The sequence below is a fragment of the Nasonia vitripennis genome, chromosome 1 (assembly GCF_009193385.2).
Source record: "Nasonia vitripennis strain AsymCx chromosome 1, Nvit_psr_1.1, whole genome shotgun sequence".
In the NCBI taxonomy this organism is placed as follows: Eukaryota; Metazoa; Arthropoda; class Insecta; order Hymenoptera; family Pteromalidae; genus Nasonia; species Nasonia vitripennis.
Genome location: NC_045757.1, coordinates 8,558,262 through 8,575,518, shown reverse-complemented (window position 1 = coordinate 8,575,518; position 17,257 = coordinate 8,558,262). Strand labels below are relative to the sequence as shown.

The window sequence follows — 17,257 nt, the reverse complement described above, 5'->3', positions numbered from 1 at the left end:
ACGACGCGAATCGCGCTTTCGAGCGCGTGATGTATGAACTCGGGGATATGGCAAGTGACTTTTTTTCGACTCTGCGTATTCAAAACGTGCGGTCGCCAGGATGTGTATAAGGAGCGAAGTTTATCGCGTATTGTTTTTACCGCGACGCGTTTAATAAGGAATACCTCATTTGCATGTGGCTTCACCGTTACGCTGATTAATCATCGAGATACTATCCAGGGGCTGTGCTGCAGCTAATTTGTAAAGCGAATTCCGTTAATGAGCGTTATTAATCTCGCTAGGGTGGGGAGGAGGGAAAAAAGAAGGACTTCCAAGTTTCCCAACGCGCTGCTCTCGAAACTCCGCGAATTATACATGCCCCGCGCGCGAAACACGAGCGGAATTTTAATCACTCGTAAATACGATCAAGGGGTTCCACGCCTATAGCCCGTATATACTCGGCCGATACTAATTTTACCGTAGCGCTTATATTCCGATAAATAAAAAAGTTCTGCAGTGCAGTGGAGAAACTCGCGCGCGATGTGTAGTTTCAAAAGCCGGGGAGCACGTTGCGTTCCGGGAAAACAAACAGCGAGTCGCCGAATATAATTAGTAGCGCGTGTCAACTAACTGCGCGTGCGAAGCCGCCGTTTTGTCGTTCTTGTACTTTCGAAGAAGAAAGTTCCCGTTTTGAGCGAGACGGCGCCGTATAGCGAGTACACAGCTTGCGTCGCACGCTGGGAGGCGCCGAACCCTTTCGTATCGTTCAATGAAAATAATAATTTACCGATTTCGAGATGTCGCAAGGGTATATATGGGCAATATAGTTCTTTTCGAGGTACTTTGTTTTGATAGTGTTGGAAGGATTGTTGTGAATCGTTGAAAAATTTACGTTCCTTTCTTACTGGTTGCATAAGTAGCGCTTAATACTACACGCCGATAACAAAATACATAATTTAAATCCGTGTAAAAATTAACCCGACACGTAATAAAATTAAAAAAGCAACCTCTGATCTAATTTGCCTCTCTCTCTCTCTCTCTCTCTCTCTCTCTCTCTCGTCCCACGAAAGAAGAAACCGAGGCGCAATCAAGTTTCTCGACGCGCTCATTTTTCCCCTCACTTATCTCCGGCTAAAGGTGCACCTGAAGAAGTGCATTTACACGAGACGGCGCCTATATATAGGTATATGCACGCGCGGACGCTCAAGCGAAAGCCGATCCTCGAAGAGAAGAGAGCTGGTGCTCGCGTTATCTCGCCGGGTGTAAATTATACCGTCCGGAAGAAAAAACACCGGGTAGAGTAGACTAAACGCAACATTGTCTTGAACTGTGTGCATCGGGTTGGGCTAAATGAATCGCCTGCTCCAATAACGAAACTTGGCCTGTGCACCACGAGCTTGTCTAACAATAAAACGCTTGTTTGTCAGCTCTCGGTTTTGATCTTTTCTCTCTCTCTCTCTCTCTCTCTCTCTCTCTCTCTCTCTCTCTCTCTCCCTCTCTCTCTCTCTCTCTCTCTCTCTCTCTCTCTCTCTCTCTCTCTCTCTGGCACTCTCGGCTTTGTTTTATTTTGCATGATCAAAGCAGTTTCCTAAACCTCGAAACCCACTTGGACGGCGGCTCGGTTGTATTTGTTTCAGTATCGCGAAAACGAGTGAATGCCACAGTAGTCGAGAGCTCGGACCATCAATTTTTCAATATCATCGTGCAACAAAGCGATGTTAATCGCGATAGTTTGAACTGGTGGCTCGTGATGCACAGCCTCGTGCATTACACGGTGGAAGAGCGCGGCAGTCGCTTTGACGGACGCGCGGCTGGCGTGAAAACGCTCGCGCCAATTAACTCGCGGTGAATTATGCACCGCCTCCCCTCTTTTGCTGGGGAGAGAGACGGAGCTCTCGCGCTAATTTAGAGGCTGACTTATGTCGAGCCGCGAGGGCCGAGACAGATGCCATTTTCCCGTGTACAGAGAGGTGAGTTATCGTGAGTTTTTTATACAGTTAGCGCACATCAATCATAAGAACAACGGATTATCGTCTCCTATTCAACTTTCCACATAAACCCGAACATCCCGTACACGCAGACTCCGATATGTCTACGACTTCCTTCGCCAAACTAAAATCGCGTTCGAGGAAGCTCCTAATACCGCATCCCCCGAAATCTCGCTCAAGCAAAAAAGACAGCGCTTTCTGGAGAAAAGAAGCACGCGTACACAGCAGCGATATTTCATTCGGCGTGCGATCCCGCGAATAGTCGGCTCAAAGGCTGTACGCGTGCACAGCGCGCGCACATCAAAAGAAGTGATGAGCCCCATGAAACGCAGCCGGATGTCCGGCTTATGATACCGCAAAGATATCCTCGGTATACGAGTGAACAAGCGTGTGTGTGTGCGCAGACATCGGCACTTTTCGTCGCGAGCGGAGACTGAACTCTGATAGCGTAGGTAGTTTTTATTTTTGCTTACTTTTTCTTCACGGTGTCGTGTTATTTTTGCGCGACGGCTCCGGAGCGACGTTTCCGTTTTTAGCAGCACGAGCGAAAAATTCTAGTTTCGCGTTAAGATTACGAGCATTGCAATATGAAATTTTCGCTTTCGAGGTCTCTCACCTCCGACTTCACCATCGGAAGCATCGTCCAAATACTCAACAACGCTATACGCTGTGTACAACGTCATAACCTCGATGTATGCGAATAACACGACGTATAGTCCAAAAAAGCGCGCAACAATACGGTGGTCAGAGGGAGATACGTTCTTTCTCCCTCGCTAACAAGCTCATGCTCCTCACGCAGCACGAGTCCAATTTCGATGTTACGCTATATATAGGTACTTTCTTTTTGTAGTCTGCCCCGCGGTCAGAGAGAGAGAGAGAGAGAGAGAGAGAGAGAGAGAGAGGGACAACAACGCGTGTACCCCGTGCTTTGACTCTCGTCGACTTTCTTTTGAACTTGACCAGAGAGATACCCTGTGTGTGTCCCCGTACAATGAGATGCGCCGGAGGTTCCGAGCTGATAGTCGTGAGAGAGGGATCGTTGTTGCGGCTTACTCATTTTATTATACGTCAAAGGGGGTAGGGCTATAGGATACACTACCTGTGTCGCGAGCTTCTGGCTTCGTTTTCTGATGTACGACGTCGAAGGACTTTTGCGCTTTGCGTATTGAATGATGTTCCGAGATTCCTTTCTTACTTATGATGTACCCTTGTGTGCGGCTCGTATCCCCAACGTAGAATTATTTTCTGTCTTCTCTGCAGTACTATTCTAGTCGAGTTTCGAAAAATTATCGAAAGTCGATACACAGCAGCGGCTCTCGCGAATGAAAAGATAATACAAAATTTAAATTCCTTCCCGCTCCAATGACCGAACGGATCAAGCTCACCTCCGTCTCATTCTCCTGTCATCAACGTACACCGATTGCATACAGGTATATAGTGCACCCCGAGAGCGAAGGCACATCAGAGCCGCAACTTGTCCCGAGCGCGAGCTTGCTCTCCCGATGGTTTATTCAGACACAATAGATACTTTGCGAGAAGCACACACAGACAGTGGAGAAAAAGAAGCAGAATAAGAAGGAGAAGCCGTGGAAGAGAAAACGATCTTGCGCGGCTGCATCAAACACACATCTCCCGAGTCCTCCACAAATCGGAAGGGAAGAGACGCCGATATATATTATTATCCATTTCTCGAGACGGCGGCGGCGGCAGTAGTAGCCTGCGTTCGACGACCCCCGGCGTATCAGCCATAGGTACTGAGAGAAGAAGTCAAATTGTACTTTATATACACCCGCGCGCGCGTGTGGAACTCTTTATCCGCGCGCGAGCGCGCAACAATAATGTGATTTACGGAGTCTCTATTGTGCGCCGGCTTTTCATCATAGCTCTCGCTCTGTGTGTGTATATAGGATTATTGATGCGAGCGCAATTTTCGGCGCCTGCGGTGAAGTCTCTCCCTCTGCCGAGGATTGATATTTATGCGACGCTGCTGCTCGTTATCGCGCCTCTGCCGCTGAGAGATGCAGAGATAAGGCTATTTTCCGGAAATCGGATATTTAGCGATCAGATCCAGATTGAGCGTTAAAGTGTGTTTGCGCGCGCCGTTGCCGATAATGTGGGCCGCGCGTGTTTTTGCGGGGCAAACAGGTCATTGTTGAGAAACGACGCGCAGCTGCGTGCTAAGTACCGGTGTATGTTCCTTGTACGCGGTATCCATTGGCACATATTTGCCGAGATAAACGCCTGTGGTGTGTCTTAGTTGCGACACTTATCGCCTTGCGTGTGTTCGCATGTCTAAACACGGAAATCTCGGTATCGAGCTAAGGGACTATTTTCGGTCAATATTTGAGTCGACCAATGTACAGTGAAACATTTTTTGAAACAATTAAAATGTACACGAGTTTCCTCTCGCTGAATATTTAAAAATTCGGATACGCGAATAAACTAAACGTCATTCCCCATTCAACTTCCTCCCTCGGAAATGCACGACAAGCTCGCAAAATTCTATTTCTCTCTGTCTCACTCGTATATACAGATGTCAAAACTCGCTAAAACATGCATCTACGTATACCGAGCGATTCATCACACATCTAAAAAAAAAACCAAACAAACAGCGCGAGTTTGACGAGCTACCGCGTTAATTTTATACATTGTTACACACACCAGCTCTCACTCCCTCCCTTTTTTCCCGTGTGCATATCGCCGCGAGTCCGGCAACTTGTTCTGACGTTATACATTCATTATTCAACGTGTACATGAGAGAGCGCGCGCGCTTGCCTTTAAAATTGTCGCGCGCGACACGTAGAGGGACATCGCTGAAATTAGAAACTCTCCGAGCTGCTGCTGCTGCAGCCTCTGGCTGCGATGAAAAATTTTGTGTGCGCGGATATGACGAGGCCCCGCGTTGTCCATTAATTATTTTCTTGCCTACCACTGCTGCGCAGTAGCGCGATGAAATATTGATGCCCCTTGCTCGCGCTGATGATTAAGTTTTCGGAACTTGTGTAATTAGGAGAGTTCGTGGCGCATTTTTAGCGCGCGCTGATTAGCTGACGCTTCTCCTTCCATTTTTTTCACCGATTTTGTTTCGCGTGTATAGGTATAAGTTCGAATTGATCACGAATTCTTCGGAAAGTAAAAAGCGTGAAATCGAGATTAATCTCCGACCAGGTCGACGCGCGCAATCTGCCGCCGAGTACGCACAGCTGATCGTTATTGCGAACATACCTGCCTACGCGCATCGGTCCTACACTGAAAAAAAAACACAGTCGTTTCTGCTGTAAAGTCCGGTAGTTTTAACCGTTCTGCCACCGTAACGACTGTTCAGTAAGAACAACGGTGTGCCACTGGTAGTTTTGGCGAGTCGCGACTCGTAAAATTGGTCGGTTACGCGGGACACCAGCAAAAACGACCGAACTGATTCTTTAAAACTGCTGAACTCTACGGTAATTTTGGCGAGTCTTCGTAAAATGACGGATTACTGGTGCGAGATCAGTTAAAATGGCTGTGTTTTTTTTTCAATGTACACGCGACTCGAACACAGCAGCAAAGCTCGCCGCTCTCGTATTTACGAGGCAGCGGCAGCAGAACTTTGCGTTAAGCTCGGGGCCCGATGGTGTTTTAACTTTATCGCGAGTGAGCGAGAGAGGAAGGGAGCGCGTATATGACTTTACGATCGGCCGCGGGCTAAATATGCCCGCCTCGTAAAATTAACGGCGTTTCCATAAAGGCGTCCCATGCGAGCAGCGCAGTCGCGTTAAAACTCGATAAAAGCCAATAAAGCATCTCTCGGTCGCGCGCGAGAGCTCAGCCAGAGCGCTCAGCTTAATGCGTATTATTTATCGAACCTGCTGCTGCCGCCGCTGCTGCGACCCTGTATATTAAATCGGTGTGTGTGTGTGTGTGTATGTGTGGAAGGTTTACTTGAATGCTCGCTTTTGCCTCGGTCCATTAACGCTCGCGGAGGGAGATTGATTATCGGATAAGCTTTCGATGTCTTGGAAGCTGGGAGGAGAGAGCGGACGTTAACGATGTGTTTGCTGAAGATATTTCGATGATTATCGCTGATGGGTATTGCGGCTTTACGATTTTGTTTATAACGGCTCGATCGTCAAAGTTCGTATGTAAAAAATTGCGCAGCGAAAGCAACGACTCAATCCCCCTCTCGAGGAAGGAAAGAAAGGGGGATGGGAGATTCTATGAATGAAGTCGCCAGCACGCACAAATTGCAAATTCCTCGAGGATCGCGGCATAACTCGCGCTCGGACCTATATAGCGCTGCGGCTCTTGATCTCCTTTTCCCTTTCCCTTTTATCCCGATCTCTTTCTCTCTTGGCTTTTATATTATACCGAAGAGAGGCCAGCTCGCGGAGAGTTGATTCATGAAGACGCGGTGGACCTCCTTGGGATCGGCTGCTGCTCCCCGACGGGTGGTCTCGCAGGTTGATTTCTTGTTTCTTCCTCTGCTCTGCGGAGAGCAGCCGATCGCAGAGACTCGCGTTTCTTTTTCGCCATACGGATGCAGTATGCTGTGTACGCCTGCGTTTGTTGCGGAGACTTCGATTCAAGCACGGTATAGCTTTTGGTTTTTGCTTGCTAGTAAAGCGCATTTTTTGTGGATAAATTTAGCTCAAAATTACGTAATAGATAGGAAAAGAAGTTCCATTAAAACGACAACGGATAGAAAGAAGACATCGCGAAGGTATAAAGTGACTTGCATATTCCCCCTCGGAGACACGTCCTCGTCTCTCGTCTCGCATCGCTTCCCTCATACATACACGCCGCAGTCGATTGTCGATTTAAATGTTTACTAATAACCAGGCTTGTCCGGCAGCCACCCAGAAGCCGGCTGCAGCGTCGTTTTGCATTTTTATAAGTACATCCCGAGAGACAGAGAAAGAAGACAAACGCGATCGAGCTTCCGAGAATAAGAGCCCGCAGCCGAGCGTTTCATATTCATCCGTCGTATGGCCGCGTCCCCCGACTGCTGCAGCTATGCTATTGTTCGAAAACGCTTGGAAGTCTGATTCGATTAGTCGTTAGCCTGCTGCGGGTCTGCCTCGGAAACTCGGTCAAATCGTGGAATATATCTCCGAGATTTTTTTCGATGAATTATGAGGGTGAGGAGGGGCTCCATACACTGAACGGCAGGTGATTCTCTAGATATGCGGATTATATTGTTGCTGTTGCGTTGTGATTCGTTGGCCAGATTTCGGCTGATTTATTCCAACAGCCTTCTTCTTCGGAATTAATTCATGTCGTTCTTTTTTTTTTTAATTGAAAAAAATAAAAGTTTGAGGACGAGGAGGTAAGAAAAAGTAAATAATGGTGACCAATATAGATTTCGTAATGATTTCGTTTATTGCGAAAAGGACACATGGGCCCGCCGCCCGACGTACGCTCGTTTCTTCCCAGCATCGCAACATAAATACTACACGTCGCGGTAGTAGCAGGTCCCTGCCAATGTGGCAGCACGCAGACTCGCAGCTACCCGCAACTCTCTCTCTCTCTCTCTCTCTCTCTCTCTCTCTCTCTCTCTCTCTCTCTCTCTCTCTCTCGCTCACACTCAGTCTCATCCATACACACTGCGTACATCCGCAGCCGCCGGGCGCACGATGAAGTTTTGGACACGAATGACTATAAGGTGATGGCGATTATTCACCACGACGACATGACCGATGATATGTACCGAGTATACGTGTGTAAGTGTGTGTCCGTTGCGTCACGGCTTCCTTGCCAAGTACAAAAGGCCGCCGAGAGAGCGCGAAATCCAGTCGGAGAGTAGTTCGCCGCAATGGCTATGGCTGTGTGTGTGTGTGTGTGTGCGTGTGCGTGTGTATATATATAGAAACGTTAGGAAGGCGGGACGCAACGGGAAGTACGATTAATTGGGACAGATTGCGAGAGCGCAAGCGCTTCTCTATCGGAACGGAAAGACGCGATTATTTCAGCTATCGCGAGCGATCGCGATAAAACGACTGGCTAGGAGAAAGAGAGAGTAGAGCTTGCGTTTGTGATGGAGGGTGGAGTTTAGGATGTTACGTGTGGAAGAATGGAGGTGGAATTTGGAGATTGATTGTTGCTGTTTTGGATTCGCGCGGCTCGCAATTCGTCGTGTCGAATGTGTACGCATGTGTGTGTATGTTTTCGTTCTTTCGCAAGCGCATATACATCGTGTCTCACTAATCGGTTAATTACATCGTATAAACATCGCAATAACAATAATATAATAATATATTAATAATAATAAAGGTAATAATAAAGACGCTCTTTGCAATCGTAATGTGTCGCGCGTGTGTCCGTGTGTATATACGAGTCGCTGTCGTCATCATAATAATCATCGCCTTGATCGTCGTTAGTATGAATTATGAATTTTTTTTCTTGTATTTCGTTTTCATCATCATCATCGGATATCATAATAATTGTTATAATCGTTCATAATGTGCCTACTCTACATACAATACATACACCGCGTCCGGGCGCACGAGCCGGACCGAGAGTTTTTCATCGTGTGTTTTTCTTTTATTCCATTCTTTGACTACTATTTACAAACGCATAAATAATATCAATAATTATTATATATTTATTTATTTATAATATTTATATGGTTTCACCTATAGAGAATATTTATCGTGATTTAACTGTAGCTACGGATAATCAGATATTCCATCATCATATTCGTTATCATCTGGCCCCACCTTCGTTTTCCCTGTTGCGCAACTTATCAACGGCCTCTATGAAACGATTTCCGTTGATCCATACGCGCGCACGAGCTGATTCCAACGCGTATTCGAAAAAACCGTCTCGAGTTTCTTCAAAAGCGGCGAAGACTCGAACAGTACAGGGCTAGATTCGGGGAGGATTCGGTTGGTGCGCCAGCGGCGTCAGCCTCGGACGCCTTGGACGCCGCTTGAGAAGTTGCACGAGCAGTTAATACTGAATATTTAAACTCGAAAACATCCGACAATTTCGACTACGGGAAACTCGACAGAAGGACAAAAGAAGAATTTTGACAGGTCGTGCAACCTCTCAAGCCAGAACATAAGGGATAATTAACTAACGAAACGACCAACCGCCCCGAAACCATTTCTAGCAACACTCCCCCCTCTTGCAGAGAGACATAGCACGTCAAACGAACAATCAATCAGTATACACGAAAAGATCCGCGTCAGGTGGAGCGTGAGATAGATGATAACTCGCTCGACCCATTCTCAACGATCACGCATACGTGTGTGTGGGTGTGTATCTGTGTATCTCGTTACATCGCTTTGTACACTAATTACAAGTCTTTGTTTCCTTATTTACTCAATTGTGTTTATTGTCAGCCACGCAATCCGCTACGCGTCAGCGACGCCTCCTTACCGTCTTGGCCTACGATCCCGATCAGACGCGTCCGGGAGACTTGAGTTCCGACGGCGCTAGTCCACCGCCGGGCGACTGATCCGAGCCGTTCGACGACGCCGTGGACGAGGCGGACGGTGAGACGCCGGAGGACGCCGTCGTCAGCAGTACGGATGGCCCTCCGGGACCAGCGCCGGCTCCCGAGCCGTTGATGGAGAAGTGTGACTTCAAGTTTGCCGACGTCGACGAGGCCGAAGAGGAGGCCAGGATTCCGGGTGCGCTCGTGGGTGGCATCACTCCTCCGAGTCCTCCCAGAGTCCTCTGATACGTCTCGAGCAGGGACATGTCGCCGCTGCCGAGATGGGGTCCACCGTAGAAGTTTCGGTAAAAGTCCGGGTGGGGCCTGACGAACTGGCTGCCTGGATGCATGGCAGGGTGAAGAGGGTGATGCGGCGGCAGTCTGCTTGCCAGCGGACTCACGATCTTACCGCCACCGTTTCCACCGCTGTTGGAGTTGTACGGCGAGCCGAGGATGTTGGAGTTCGGGCTCGGCTGGTCACCGTCCTTGCTGGCCATGTCCGCGAGGGACCAAATTCGAGGCTTGGTGGTGGCGCTGGCCGTCGTCGCGGAGGTGCTCGTGCTTGAGGGTATCACGCCCGGGTGGTGCAGATGGTGGGCACCGGGCGACGTGTTCTCCGGCGAGGGGTGGCGCTGCATGAGCCGGGCGTGGTGGTGGGGGGAGGCAGCCGCGGCGGCGGCCATGAACGCCGGGTGGTGCTGCAGCTGAAGCGTCGGATGGTGGTGCCTGCTCGGCGGTTCCCGCTGGTCGTACAAGCACTCGGGACTGTCGGGGCCGCTGTCCGCCCGGGACTCGCTCCACTCGCTCTCCGCGCGTCCAGCGCCACCTGGTCCGCCGACACCTCCGCCGTGCAGGAGATCCAGACGGTGCCGATCTGACGTGCCTCGGTCACCGTCTTCGCTCGAGCCAGTACCGGAGTCTTTCGAGTCTGTAATGAGAAAACAAGGAGATTTCACGTTTAGTAACTTGGTGTCGTTTTTTACAGGTTAGAAATTCAAAAGAAGCGAAACTCACCCAAACGGTCTTTCTCGTCGACGCTCTTCCTGCCGCTATCGTCGTCGTCGTTGTTGTTGTCCTCGTCCTCTACCCTATTCCTCGGCTCCCAGGTCATTTTGTTCTCCTTTTTCAGTCGTCGCCTCGCGTTGGCGAACCACGTGGAGACCTGCGTCAGCGTCATCTTCGTGATGATCGCCAGCATGATCTTCTCGCCTTTGGTGGGGTAGGGATTCTTCTTGTGCTCGTTCAGCCAGGCCTTGAGCGTGCTCGTCGTCTCGCGCGTAGCGTTTTTTCGCCTCGCTCCGTTCAGGTCCATGCCGTAGCTGTAACATCGCAAGAAGGCGGAATCGCCAAGTTAGCCAAGCGTTCGTATGCACTCGGAATCTTTCGCGCGGAATCATTGAGTTGTCGATCGAAAAAAGGCATGCATATTCATACGCGCAATAGACACATCTCCTCGCGCGGGAACAAGACGCGTGTGAGAGAGCAAAAGAGTCGAGAGACAGAAAAAAGCCTGGGAGATCTAAGAAAAAGGTTGAACCAGCCAGTAGTGCAACGGAGAGAGAGTGAGCGCAGCGGAGGCAAGGGGGGAGCCAGGTAAAGAAAGTTCTCGCCGGGAAAGTTATCCAATCGCGAGGCTCGTTACGCCTCTACCGTATAAAAGTCGAGTTGGAGCGCGAGCCGAGGTATAAGCGGTGGGTATTACTTTCGTCCTGAGGCAGATCTCTTATCTAACGGTTTAAGCTTCCTCCTCGTTGGCGCGGCTACGGGGAGGGATGGACTCCCTTTTCCTGACGCTCGTCGGTACACTCGAGTCGTCCCATCCGAGCTGGCGACCCGGAGAGGAGAACCAGCTCTCTCTCTCTCTCTCTCTCTCTCTCTCTCTCTCTCTCTCTCTCTCTCTCTCCTCCGGGATCCGATTACTAAAAGACTAACCCTTATCAAAGATTAAACTCGAGTATAACTGCTGAATCGACGGGATCGAAATTAAATTTTCCACCGCCGTACGCGACGCGTTCCCCCCTTTACCTCGTGTTTTTCCCGAAGACTACAAGTTATACGAGAGACGTCAGCCGTCTGCCGTGTTATAACGTATAATAATTCACGCATTCGGAAGGAAAAACTATCCATCACGTCGATCTTATCCGTCGAGCCGTAAAACGCGACGCGTACACACACGTGTATGCAGGGGAGAGAAGACAGCGGCGGCCATTATTGAGCTTTATGTCACCCACCCTCGCGAGCATATACACAGGAGTATAGGAGAGGACGGACGGAGATACGGAAAATTAATAAAACTGTCACTCTCGTCGCAGGTAGCTGTGCGTGATTCGGTGGACTTATTTATATTACACGAGGACTGGCTGCGCGATATGGACGTTTCAATCGCGCGAGAGGGGTTGATGCTGGCACCGGAAACGTCCGTCGGCGGCTTTCTTGGACGTTTCCTTCGTTCGTTTGAATATCATTTGAAATTGACTACTGTATACTATTTGAGTGTCTCGCGGATATCGCACAATGTACGTACTAATAAATTTCTCACATACACAACTCTTGGTGTGAGATGCGCATGAGACAAAAGCATCACACAGAAAAGCTGAGGCTCTCCGGCGAGTTGAAAAAGCAGAGGCTTAATTCTCCCTCTGGCAAATGGCGTTCTGCAGTTATTTTCAAATTCAAGCGAGCGCCAGAGAAGGGACTACCGCGACTCGGCGGCGGCGGCGGCGGGGATCGGATTAAAAAATCAGAGTGGAAGCTTGTTTCTCATGATAACAGCGGAGAGCCGGCTGCAGAGAGGAACTGCTGTTACCGCCGGGCTTTCTCTCCTCTTTATCTCTCTTTCGCCGCGAATCCCACTCTAAATTCTGATGCACAGCAGCAGCAGCCCTCGGAGACTAGAGCGTTATATAAGCGGCGAGCGAGTGAGAGAGAGAGAGAGAGAGAGAGAGAGAGAGAGAGAGAGAGAGAGAGAGAGAGAGAGAGATGTATATAGACGCGGGGGCCTCTCATGCGCGAACTGATCGCATCAACTGCCGCCGCCGCTTGTTTCCATGGCGATTGCTAATCGGACCGTGCTGTCTGGACGAGCTTTCGTTTCGGCATATTTGTGCGCGAGAGTTTCGCGTTGGTTCGTTCGATGATGATCGTAATACTCGAGTCGTAAAGTATCAGGTATTCCAGCAATTCACCTGCCCTCTAACATCGAGACAATGGAGCACGCCGCACTCCGCTTTGGATATAATTGATTCCCTGCGTGCAGTACACGTTATAACGCGCATAGAGAGGGAGAGAGAGAGAGAGAGAGAGAGAGAGAGAGAGAGCGTAACCATATACTCGGCAGCGAAGGACGTTCGCGGCTCTCGATTTCTCAACACCGCTCTCTCCCGACCATAATTTGTATCGTTAATCGATGAACGCTGTTCGACGTGATTCAGACAATTACCGGCGGCCGACTGTGGGAAACTGATAAGCGCGATTATCCTCGTTTCGCTCTTTGCTCTTTCCACCGGGAGAGAGAGATCAAAACGAGCCGACGATACGAAAATGGATTCTTGCCTTTGTGTATTATACACAAACTCTACCCGCGTCACTCTTTTTTTCGAGAGCTGTGCAGCTCGATAAATAATATCCCCGAGAGCTCGCGTCGACAGGTATCCGCGTGTAATAACTTTAATGCGCGCGTATGTACAATCGCCGATGAGGGATATTGTAAAGGCGGAAAAGTGTGTACGGCGACTATCAAAGTGTGTCAGCAGAAATTTATTCCTCGTGTATGTATACGTCGTAGAAGTAGTGTGGAAAAGGAGAGCCGATGGAATTTATATCTGCTTAGCTGTGTATTATTTATGCTCATAAAGCCGAAACACGCCAAAACACAATTCACTCGCGCTCGTCGATAACGCGCTGAGAGAAAAACCCCCTGCAGCACATTTATTTCGTGCCGGCGCGATCATGTGTACGCCATACCTATTTTTTTTCTTTTTTCGAAAAAAAAAGGAAGGAAAGAGAAACTACCGTCGGCGGCGTCGACGTCATATCGGTCGCGATAACCGCGGGCGATTTTATCGCGGCGAATCCATTAACCCGTGGCCATTTTTTTCCTTCTAAAAATACCGCCGCGGAGATAAAAGCGCTGCGCGGAGGAGAAGAAAAATACCTTGTCGAACAATGGGAAAAACGAGAGTCGCGGTATAAATACGGCCGTTTGCCACGAAACGACGTACGTACACACACGGGGAGGAGAAACCCTATGTACACATTATAACTGAATTAAGAGCTGCCTGCTACAACCGCCGCCGCAGCATTAGATTCGATTAGGTATATATATACACGCGAGCGCGCGCGCGCGCGCGTCAAAGCAAGCACGCACCATCTCGAAAAAGAATACGAGAAACTCGCTCCGCCATAGACCCTATTAGATGCGTGTTCATAGAGGTGTATATGAATAAGAGCGCGCGTGGTGGGGCGCTTGAGCGCAGGCAGGTGTGCGGCGTGGTCTCAACTCCGCCCCTCATTAGGGCTGATATCTGACCTAGCTCTCTCGCTTATAATGCGTGCGGCCCTCCCTTTTCGACTGCGCCTGCAGTCTCTCTCGCTTCTCTCCCGGGGGGTAGGGCTCTGTAAACCGAAATGTATCCACAGCGTATTATTGTAACGCGCAACGTCGCAATAATGGTTGAAGGCGAGAAAAAATATCGCACTATTCGTAAATCACTCAATTATCCAATTACTCGGGATTAATTAAACGTTCGCGCGCGTAAAAGGTATGACCGAGCAAAAACACGTCCGTCTCGCTCCGCCAGGCTTTCTCTCCCGCGTCGACTTTTACTCGCGTACACAAGCGCCATCTTGTCTACACGTGTATACGCGTACGTATACGCGCGCGCGCGCGCGTGTGTGTGTGTGTGTGTGTGTGTGTGTGTGTGTGTGTGTGTGTATATATATATATATATATATATATATATATATAATAGCACGCAGCGCGTCGTCTCTCTTTTTCAGGACGAGCATGCGCGCCGATCGACGCATCCTCTCTCTTTCGCAGGTTCGCTTTTATCATCTTTCGGCTATGGGCGAGGCTCTCGAGGCTAATCAGCCGTGAATGCGCGCACCGCCCCTCGCGCGCACAAGAATTCCTCTCGCTCTTTTGCGATTATTTTCACGACTTTTTGTTATGCTGACCTGTGTGTCTGTGTGTGTTTTGCATTATTCGATTCGGTGTATGAATCTAATCAGCGCCGCGCGATATACACTGTACCGAAAAGTTTATAAATACATGGGGGATACGACAGTCGAGTGGTTGATTGCGTTACGCTGTTCGCTCGTATAACGATAATGAAAGATATGCTATAGGAACATCGAGCTCGACAAATTTCTGTGCCTCCATTCATCGGACTCCCCCGGGAGTGTTGAGGAGGAAGACCGCGAGCGCGCAGCCATTAATTCTCCTTCTCTCCTCCGCTCGATAAAAGTCTAAACAGTTCTAAGCACTTCCGAGAGAGACTCGCGTCGACTCTCCGGAGGATCGCGACCGCGACGCTATGTGTGTATAAATAAAGCGCGTCCAACATACGCATTCGCTCCGAGTAGGTGTATTATTATTTTCGACGTTCGTAAAACCGATCGGATTTGTATCACACACACACACACACACACACACACACACACACACGTATAGCGTCGCTTTTATCGCCGTCGGTTATACGACTCGTTTATCATTAGGATCGACGCGTGTATGTGTAATCCATGCAAATCAAGGCGCGGATATCGCGCAGCCTTTCTCTCCGCGCTCTGTATACGTGTGTATAACGCGCCAACGGATTCCAAGTGTCAATATACAGTCATCGCGCGTGAAATAACTCGCTGCTGCTGCCGTGATCGTTAATAATTGTATATGGGATATTTCGACGCCTCTGACACCGCGCGCGGATTTGCATCGTATTGTCGGGAGGAGAAATTCGATTTTTTTTCGGCCCGACACTTGTTTTTCCGAAAATGCGCACGCGAGTCGTAAAAAAATTCACGTTTCGGCTGTTCGTTTTGTGTAAAAGTTCTCAGACTTCCGGGACGTGTCTCCGAGCGAGACTCGCAGCTTTTCGGCCGTTGTTCGTCTGCGCTCGCGCCTCTGTAACCCTTCGCCGCGGGGACAAAAAGGGGCCAGCATGCGCGTATCCATCCATCCATCCAACAACCCCCGCCGAGGTTGGGTCATTAAACGGCCGTACATCATCTCCTAGTTATACACAGCGATACCCCACTACTCTCACTGTCTCTCTCTTTCTCGTCATTAGCCACAAATATTCGACGCGTCGCTCGTGGGACATACTACGGCCCAGATGCAAGATATTGTCCGTCTCTTCCTCTTCCTTTTTTTTCTCGGATGCTACCGTTCGCATCTGCATGAGAATGACACACAGCATATCGTCGCGCACGTGTTACAGTCGAATATTTATATTCTCGAAAATCGATTTCGAAAAAAAAAACTCGAAATTCCTCTCTCTCTCTCTCTCTCTCTCTCTCTCTCTCTCTCAGGGCAGACATTATTCAAAAGACCTGCGTATGTCACATTAGTGCGCGCGTCTTTATCCCGCTGCAGCCGCTCTTGCTATCTCCTCCCCGTATCTGTTCAGCGTCTCCGTCTAGTGTATATATATAAGCACACGGTGTGCCCATGGGGCGTTTCTAACACATTACCGTCGTAACAAGCCTCGTTCGTTCAGGCTCAAGGGACATACGCACACACTCACTTTTTTCCCGTCGTCGTAGCCGTCTCGTGTTCCTTAATCTTGCTTAACGACTTTTTGAAAACGCTCTTCCTTTTTTTCTACGCTACGCGCGCGACTATTGGCTTGTGAATAGTTTTTTGTGCAGCGGCGCGAGTGTAAAAGATGATGGTTGTATGGTTTTAGGAGGCGGCTTATCGACCGCGCGATCGTTAATGCGGAGGAGCGCGGTGAGAGTAAAAATAAACCGTCGGAGATATACTTGATTTCTTTTTTTAAGGATATGCTTTTCGGGATGAATAATTCACTAATTAGGAGGAAATCGAGACTTTCGGTCGCAATAAACTGATGAGTCAGCAATGATAAAGCAGCCGCGAAATTGCGAACGTCGAGCGCGGTCCGAATCGAAATCAATTTCTATTTGCGCAAGCGCTTCCTCCCACGAATCCCAGATTAATAAACCGATCATTCTCTCGAGCTACGTACCTATAATAATAAAACACACAGCCGTGCCTAGTCTTTAATCGAAGAATCGTGTTCGACCTCACATTTTCCACGTTTACACAAGACATTTCGAACAACGTGTGCGCGCCTCGACGAGTGAAAGAGCTTTTCCTTCCTCTCTTTTACGGCGAATTCCGCGATTGCGCGAAATAAAGACACGTTATACATTTTACGAGCTTTATACTACGCGAACGTTTAAAACGCAGCGCGCGCATGTATTAGAAAATGAAAATTTTATTCGAGCGCAGAAACACCGATAATACGTTCATAGAAGTACATTAGAATAATAACGAGCGTGATTCATCGTTGTAAACACGAGGCGATTTGTTGTAAGTAACACTAGCGATAAGCCGCGTATATACTCCTCCTCCTCCACTCGAACTATACTTAGTCCGCGGTCGTAAAATTTATTCACTTATGTATCCATCAGCGTAAGTGTCTCTCCCTCTACTCTTACTTGCATAAACGGCGTTAAAATTTTTTTACGCAACTCGTGAGCGAACGAACAACAAATGACTTTCACGTGCGATTTCTAATCGAGCTGTACGCGCGCGGAGACACACTCTCGTAAACAGAGGCGTTCCGGGAGACGGACACACACATGCACTTCTCAATAAGCTTCGTCGCGCAAAAACCGGCTCCCCTAGACC

At 49.0% G+C, this 17,257-nt stretch overlaps 1 protein-coding gene across 2 annotated transcripts in view; it reads right to left on the bottom strand.

Annotated features, from left to right (window-relative positions):
* Nucleotides 1-7,302: 7,302 nt before the first annotated feature.
* Nucleotides 7,303-17,257, bottom strand: part of LOC100121331 (iroquois-class homeodomain protein IRX-3) — a 30,142-nt gene continuing 20,187 nt past the window's right edge. For both annotated transcript variants that reach the window (XM_031926317.1, XM_001604887.5), the window contains exons 4-5: nt 10,399-10,703; nt 7,303-10,312 (exon numbers count right to left, since the gene is read on the bottom strand). In XM_031926317.1, coding sequence (XP_031782177.1) covers nt 9,348-10,312; nt 10,399-10,703 — 1,270 coding nt within the window. In that variant the 3' untranslated portion in view covers nt 7,303-9,347. The remainder of the gene's footprint in view (nt 10,313-10,398; nt 10,704-17,257) is intronic.